Source organism: Toxorhynchites rutilus, chromosome 2 (assembly GCF_029784135.1).
Source record: "Toxorhynchites rutilus septentrionalis strain SRP chromosome 2, ASM2978413v1, whole genome shotgun sequence".
Classification (NCBI taxonomy): domain Eukaryota; kingdom Metazoa; phylum Arthropoda; class Insecta; order Diptera; family Culicidae; genus Toxorhynchites; species Toxorhynchites rutilus.
Window position 1 is genome coordinate 120,817,677 of NC_073745.1, and position 8,722 is coordinate 120,826,398.

The 8,722-nt window shown below is 40.5% G+C and overlaps 1 protein-coding gene across 1 annotated transcript; it reads left to right on the forward strand.

The window, feature by feature from the left end:
• The first annotated feature begins 4,258 nt into the window (after nt 1-4,258).
• On the forward strand, nt 4,259-8,513 carry LOC129766086 (uncharacterized protein K02A2.6-like). Its single transcript, XM_055766541.1, has 2 exons — nt 4,259-4,392; nt 4,451-8,513. Exon 2 carries the CDS (start codon nt 4,464-4,466, stop codon nt 8,511-8,513), a length of 4,050 nt encoding a protein of 1,349 aa, XP_055622516.1. The 5' UTR covers nt 4,259-4,392; nt 4,451-4,463.
• The last annotated feature ends 209 nt before the right edge of the window (nt 8,514-8,722 follow it).

The window sequence follows — 8,722 nt, forward strand, 5'->3', positions numbered from 1 at the left end:
TCTACAGTGCCTCAACCTCGTAATCGTACTCCATCGTGCAGATCTCTTCCCTTCTTTTGATAGTCGAAAACAAGCTTTCGGAACATTCTATTTAGATAAAATCATGGTGTTATATGAGAGTTAAAAGGTTTGCTATCTGTTTTCAGAATAATGGTTTTCATTTCTCTAAAAATGGCGAATATATGTGCTAATGTATGAAAATTGACTCAAATTCATATTCGTACGCTGGTGGAAATCTCATTCGCATTCGCAGGCATTCGGAAAAACCGTTTCCGACAGCTACAAATTGAATAGGCTGCAATCAGGTGGTCCTAGCACATCAACGCCTCGTCGAATGAATACAGGTGGTTGTCTATCAGTTCCGGATTCTTGGTTCAATGCACTGACAACGTCTGCTACCGTGAAAGTTGGGCACGGAAAGTTTATATTGTAATTGTAAATCGAGAAAGAAATGAATAAAATCAAATTAAATTATAAAAGAAATTTAATTTCAGTCGCAAGTGATCTGTGGTTGATGCATGATGCAAAATGCGTCGTTACTTCCATTTCTGCTACCGTGTGAAACGGACGTGCAAAGTCGATCGCTTGCTAATGTACCCAATCGAAAGAATATGATTTCGCATACGTTTGCGCAGTCTATGATCGTACCCAAGTTAGAGATGGGCAAATCAGCTCATGCAAGTGAGCTGCTCATTTGGAACAGCTCCTCAGCTCAGTTGAAATTTGCGGTTGTCCACACAATTGCATATGAAACGTAACTACCATGGGACATTTTATAGTGTGCATTTTCTTAATAGACGGAAAGCAAAAAAATAAACGAATTTAATTTGTAATTGTACACAAACTAAAACTAATATGAATTCTAATAATATAATATACAACAAATATTGATATAAACAGGAGAATGAAATGTAAATTCACAACAGATGTACGAATAGATTTAAGAATTAAGTGTGTGTGATTATCAACATTGTAATAATTTCCTTATACCCCATCCTTTTCCTGAGAAAAATATGTCACCCTTTTAATCTCGAGTCCACCGCGAGTAATCGGTTTCCCACATTACTAACCATAGATTTAAGAAAATTGTTCATATATATATAGTTTTAAAAATATATTTAAGATTTCGGCTCCTTTAAACTTATGTAACTGAGCCTGTAAAAATAAACGAATTTATAAAAAAAAACAAATATTGAATGCCGAAATCCAACATAGAAGATGCTTAGAACCAGAAGTAGCCAAATCAAATGCCTTCAGAAATATTGGCCGAGACAACATTTTTTGATAAAACTACCGATATATTTTTTTTGCATTCAAGGATAAAAAAATAAATCCAAAAATAGGCGCAACGAAATAATTATTCGCGATGGAAAAGGTAACAAAAGGACTATTATCAATCATCTGCATTTATGACGGATTGTTTTCTGAATTGTTTTGGTTCAGCACGCGGAAATAAATTTGTGTTTCCACAGTCATGCTTAAACAACAATATACTATAGTAATTTTATTTACAAGCATATAATAATGTGTATTATTTTGTTTGGCAATGTAAGAAAAATTTAATGAAGTAACGAACGATTGAATATCTTCAAAACAAAAACTTTTTTCCTATCTGGCATCTCTGCTAAAGCTAAAGAACGAAGAGGTACACACGAAAATAAACTGACGTCATATCATAAAGCAAAAATTCTTTCACGTTTCTCAATTCACACTCTGCAGCTTTTGCGATCCACAGCTATGTAGCTCTTCAACTCAACAGCTCAGCAGCTCATCAACTCAGTTGCTCATCAGCTCAGCGGCTCATCAGCTCAACAGCTCAGCAGCTCATCAGCTCAACAGCTCAACAGCTCAGCAGCTCATCAGCTCATCAGCTCTCCAGCTCCGTAATGAGCTGATGAGCTGCGTTGTTTTGATTGCGAGCCGATCCGAATCCGCTCACTATGATGAAGCGATTCGAATGAACAGCTCATGAGCGGATGGCACATCTCTAACCCAAGTGCATCAGTTCGTAAGCTGTTCTTCCAGCCAGATACTGGATGAATCTCAATTACGATTTGGCAGTCATCCAGCTGACGACGAGTCGGTGGCGGCTACGAGGGCGTCCAAAATTGAGAATAAGTTTTCTAAATTGGAATTTTTCAATGCAGGAGCCTATATAATTCAACAATCTCGCTTGATGGTTCTCGAGAAACTCGGCCACCAAAGCCGCTCGCACGAGCATGTCAGCGTTCAAAAAAGTTTTCACTGTTACCAACAGGCTTGCGTCACCAGAGGAGTGAAAAAGCTTCATTGCAACTGTAAGTAGCATTTCCAGCGTGTGCTTCCCGAGATCGATCGGGATTTCGGATTTCTACGCTTCCTAAAGGCCCATTTATACGTTGCTAGTAGCTGACTTGACAATGAGCAGCTACTGACCCGGTGGACTCGCTTGACAATTGGTTGACTCGCCTTGTCCGTTCACACAGTGTGAGCTGCTGGCGAGAAACTAGATACTACGGCACGGGTTTACCAGGGATGCCAGGCGACTTTTCAAATGTCCATCAAATAGTCAGAAACAGCAATCAGGTCCGAATTTGTCAAATGATTGGTCCAAAATCGACTTCTTTATTGGCAGTTTTCATCTTAGGTTTTCAGTTGAATGTATCATCACACAATTTTATAGCAAAACAAACGCTGATCGTGTTTAAAAATACATACTTTGTGCTGAATTTCTTTGAACTGAAGGTACTATCCGAAAAAGCAGAAAGAGAAAAGGATTCGGGCCAGGAATTAGATGCAAAGAAAAGGAGCAACAAATACAATATTGAAGGAACTCTACGATGAGGATCCCCGAGATTACAGAGCAGTGTTGATAATAACACCTGAACAAGTGAAAAAACTGTTGGATTTAATTGCTCCACGAATACAACGCCAAGATACAGTCATGAGGGATGCTGTACCTGCAAGAGTTAAATTAGAAATGACATTGATGTGCCTTTGTTTTGGAATATCGTTGGGATTGTTGTCGATATTTTTTAGAATCTCGAAAACATCCATAGCTCAGATAATTCCGAAAGGATGTGATGTTATAAATGGTAGTCTAAAAGATTTTTTTTTTTAATTTTATTTATTTTGTGAAATGAAAATGATAGTCGATTTGCAGGTGCAATAAATACGCTTCAAAAATTTTAATAATGAATGAAAATGTACTTTTTTAAATCGAATATGTATTCTGTTTCTTAGAACAATACTTTTTTTTGTAAGTTGTGATCTGATAATGATTCTATATTAGAGATTCTCAAGAAAACTATCTCAAAAAGAAAGCGTGCCCCGCCAGCGTGCAAAACGAAATAACAATTATTTCGTTTAGAAACTATGAGGGTTTTATTTGTTTTTCCAATAATTTTCAAGTCTATAAATATCTTCACATATTTTCAAATATCTTAAAAATAGAGACATTTCATTACATTTGGCATCACTGATTCGAACGCTAAATTCTGTTTTTGACGTTGTGAAGCATGCAAGTGCGAGTAAATTCAAAAAACTTTGAAGTAGCTCGCACGCCGGATCACACATGACAATAACTGGCATGATGTGTTCACACGGTGTGAGTAGCTGCACTGCAGTAAAGGCCCATTTATACGTTGCTAGTAGCTGACTTGACAATGAGCAGCTACTGACCCGGTGGACTCGCTTGACAATTGGTTGTGTGGTACCTTAGTGTGGGCCTGACATTCATATGCTACTATCTTCAGTGTTCCTAGATGCGGGCCTGTACCGAGATGTCATTATTAGTTGGAATTTCATTAGAGATCGGATGTTGTTCTGGAGTGTTGAATAAAAATACATTTAATTAAATAATAAAACGGCGTTATTTATTCGAAGTATCACAGTGGCGACGAGGAGTAACAACAGCAGCATAAAAAAAAAAAAGAGAAAATTTGCTATTGACGCATCGTTACCATCGCGATAGTTTGAATAGCGAGGAAATCCCGCAGAGGCAGACGGTGAAGTCTGCAAAGGCAGATTGAGAAAACCGCAGAAGCGGACAAATAAACCGCAAAGGCGGATGCTGAAATCTGCAAAGGCAGGTTGAGGAAACCGCAGAGGCGGACAAAAAAAAAAAAATAAAACCGCAGAGGCGGACGAAAAAAAACAGAAAACCGCAGAGGCGGACAAAAAAAAAAAAAAAAACAAAACCGCAGAGGCGAACAAAAAAAAAAAAACAAAACCGCAGAGGCGAACAAAAAAAAAAAAAACAAAACCGCAGAGGCGAACAAAAAAAAAAAAAAAAACAAAACCGCAGAGGCGGACACGTCACTTTAGAGCATGTATAGACGGAAAGTCTATAAAGAAAGACAAAGGTCATCTGTAACTTCCAAAGGGAAAATTTAAGCAAGTTTAACTGTGCTGGTATGTAAAATACACTCAGAATCTGAATGTATAATTTCATGGACTATATTTATTTTAGGACAAAACTGTTGATGATGGAGAAGTGGGATATTCCCCAATTTAAGTTGAAATCGTTTCCCCAAAATTTAGTCCGGAACGAATGGGTCAAGTATAAAAGAAATATTGACTACATAATCGCGGCGACAGGAGAAACTGATCGCACACGGATTAAGAACATCTTTTTGGCCAAAGCTGGACCAGAATTGCAAGAAATCTTTACTTCTATTCCTGGAGCAGATGTACAGGAAGACCCCGAGAAATCAATCGATCCATTCGCAGTGGCAATAAACAAGCTAGACGAGTATTTTTCGCCGAAACAGCATGAAACTTTTGAACGAAACATGTTTTGGACACTGAAACCAGAAACAGAGGAAACACTAGGGAAGTTTATGCTTCGATGTCAAGACCAAGCTGCGAAGTGTAACTTTGGTAGTAATGCTGAAGAGAGTCGGGCTATCAGCGTGGTTGACAAGGTGATTCTATACGCTCCGAGCGATCTCAAGGAACAGCTGCTGCAAAAAGATGTTTTGAAACTGGACGACGTTACCAAAATTGTCAGCTCGTATGAATCAGTGAAACAGCAAGCGAAATCGTTTAGTCTTCCAGGAACAAGTTTTTCTAGTGATACCGATTGCATACCGTTATCCAACGTGAATAAGGTTAAACACATGACGAATAAAGGATGCACACGATGCGGTCGAAGCGGCCACTTCGCAAATGACTCTGCTTGCCCGGCAAGATTGAAGGAATGTATAAAATGTAAGCGAATCGGACATTTTGCCGCGCAATGCCGATCTCTACCTGCACTGAAGCATAAACAGTTTCCAAAGCAAGAGTCAAAATGGCAAGGTAAACGATTCAAGTCACACCAAGTGAACGAGATAGGAACATCAGATGACAATGAAAGTAAAAACTTTCTGTTTAGTATCAGCGATGGAGGCGAGCTAATTAGAATCAAGCTGGGTGGAGTAGTACTGCAGGTGCTCGTGGACTCTGGGTGCAAGAAAAACATAGTGGATGAACAATCTTGGAACTACATCAAAGCGAATGGGGCAAAGATATGGAACCAAACAAAGAACTGTGACGAGGTATTTCTACCATATGGTGAAAATGCGAAGCCGTTGACACTTTTGGGAAAATTCGACGCAACTGTATCCATAAATGACATTGGCAAGATCCATGAAACCATAGCTACATTTTATGTAGCCAAAGGTGGTCAACAGTGCTTATTAGGCCGAGTCACTGCCACTGACTTAGGCGTCCTTTTTATCGGTTTACCGAGTACTCATGGAGTTAACGCAATAAAAACCACGGGAGTTCAGCCATTTCCCAAAATTAAGGGTATCCAGGTTAAAGTACCGATCGATGAATTTGTACAACCAGTATGCCAACCACCAAGGCGGCCTCCCATCGCCCTCATGACGAAAATTGAAGATAAATTGAATTCGCTGTTGGCTAGTGATATCATAGAGCGCGTTGAAGGTAGCAGTCCGTGGGTATCTCCATTGGTAACAGTGGTTAAAGATAACGGGGATCTTCGATTATGCGTTGACATGCGCAGAGCAAATATGGCCATTGTGCGGGAACGACACATAATGCCAACAATCGAAGATTTCCTACCAAGATTCACATCTGCAAAGTGGTTTAGCCGGCTTGATGTGAAAGAAGCGTTTCATCAAGTGGAGCTTGAAAACGGAAGTCGTTACATAACAACTTTTATAACCCACATGGGACTTTTTCGATATAAGCGTCTGATGTACGGTATAGCTTGTGCACCAGAGCTATTTCAAAGAATCCTTGAACAAATTCTGAGTCCTTTTAGCAAAAATGTGGTTAATTTTATAGACGACATTCTGATATTTGCTAACACAGAACAGGAACACGATAGAGTACTCGACGCAGTGTTGTCAACGCTGAACAAATATGGAATGCTGTTAAATCAGGGTAAATGCGTGTTCAAAGTTTCGGAATTAGAATTCTTAGGACATGTTATATCTCCTGACGGAATCTGCCCTTCGAACAGTAAGGTTGAATGTCTTCAAAAATTTCGTGCTCCCAGCACCTCGGAAGAAGTTCGGAGTTTCCTGGGGTTGGTGACATACATTGGTCGGTTCCTACCGAATTTGGCGACAATAACTGCTCCACTCCGTGAACTGACTCATTCTGGAGTCAAATTTATTTGGGGTGAAAAACAACAAACATCTTTCGAAAAGCTTAAGGAGCTGATAGGCAATGTGCAACACTTGCGATTCTTCGACAACACTTTGCGGACCAGGGTTATCGCTGATGCTTCACCGGTGGCGCTCGGAGCTGTTCTCTTACAGTTCAAAGGACCCACCGATGATGATCCACGACCAATTGCCTACGCCAGTAAAAGTCTCACATCGACAGAGAAACGTTATTGTCAGACCGAAAAAGAAGCTCTCGCGCTGGTCTGGGCCGTGGAGCGTTTTTCCGTATATCTTTTGGGGCGAAAGTTTGAATTGGAAACCGATCACAAACCATTAGAAGCAATTTTCAAACCGACGTCCAGGCCATGCTCGCGGATTGAACGATGGGTGCTTAGGCTCCAGTCGTTTTCATTTGTAGTTAAATATCGTAAAGGCATCAATAATGTGGCGGATCCATTTTCAAGATTGGTTGAGGAACAACCGCCAAAAGAGTTTGACGCTGAAAGCAAGTTTATGGTGCTAGCAGTTCTGGAATCAGCGGCGATCGATGTTCAGTTGCTTGAGGAGAGGTCTAGCGCTGACGCTACTTTGGGAGCCGTTAAGCAATGCCTACATACCGGAAACTGGGATATACAGCTAGTTAAGCCTTTCACTCCTTTCAAGAACGAATTAGGATTCATCGGAGATCTAGTAGTCAGAGGAAATAAATTAGTTGTACCAGATTGTTTAAGACAACGCATGCTAGATTTGGCTCATGAGGGCCACCCAGGTGAATCAGTGATGAAACGACGCCTGCGTGACCGTGTTTGGTGGCCTGGAATGGACCGGGATGCAGAGAAACAGGTTAAAGCATGTGACGGATGCAGACTGGTGAGTTTGCCTAATAAACCAGAACCAATGAGCCGTCGCGAGATGCCTTCAAAGCCATGGATTGAGGTAGCCGTAGATTTTCTCGGCCCATTACCTTGTGGAACCTATTTACTTGTGATTATCGATTACTACAGCCGTTACAAGGAGGTGGAGACGATGGCCAAAATAACTGCGAAAGAAACCGTCGAAAGACTTGACCGAATATTTAGTCGACTCGGTTATCCACAAACAATCACTTTAGATAACGCGAAGCAATTTGTTGGAACTGAATTAGATGAGTACACCAAAATTAAAGGAATTACCCTCAGACACTCAACTCCATATTGGCCACAAGAAAATGGATTGGTTGAGCGTCAAAATCGCTCCCTATTGAAACGCCTTCAGATCAGCCATGCTCTAAGCAGGGATTGGCGGCGGGATCTCCGTGAATATTTGCTGATGTATTACACCACGCCGCATTCGATCACGGGAAAAACTCCGACGGAACTGCTATATGGTAGAACCATTAGATCCAAAATACCCACACTGGATGACATCGAGACAATGCCCATCAGCAGTGAAGCTCGTGACAGGGATCTGGTTTTGAAGGATATAGGAAAACAATCAGAAGACATGCGGCGCCATGCTAGAAAATATTCACTCGCAACAGGCGATACTGTGCTTATGCAGAACCTTTTGCCTGGTAATAAGTTATCAACGACGTTCAATCCAAAGGAGTACGTTGTGATGCATCGCTCTGGACCGCGTGTTACCATTGAAGATCCAGCAACTGGCAAGTCGTACGATCGCAATATATCTCATCTGAAAAAGGTGTCTGAGAATGCGGAAGGATTAACGGAAACGAATCCAACATCTGAGGAAGTCAACGAGAATCACAATAATCCATCACCCGAGTTTTTGCCAGAATCTTCCAATTCAGATGGTGAATTCAATGGGTTTAACATCGGGTTGAATCAAAATGATGAGTCTAATTCACTTCCTAAAAAACGACAGCAACGTGCTACGAAGAAGCCTTCTAGATTTGCAGATTACGTACCGTAATATACATTTATATAAAAGGGGAGATGTGGTACCTTAGTGTGGGCCTGACATTCATATGCTACTATCTTCAGTGTTCCTAGATGCGGGCCTGTACCGAGATGTCATTATTAGTTGGAATTTCATTAGAGATCGGATGTTGTTCTGGAGTGTTGAATAAAAATACATTTAATTAAATAATAAAACGGCGTTATTTATTCGAAGTATCACAG

Excerpts from the sequence above, each read along its gene's own strand:
- LOC129766086 (XM_055766541.1), top strand. The coding sequence starts at position 4,464 with ATGATGGAGAAGTGGGATATTCCCCAATTTAAGTTGAAATCGTTTCCC.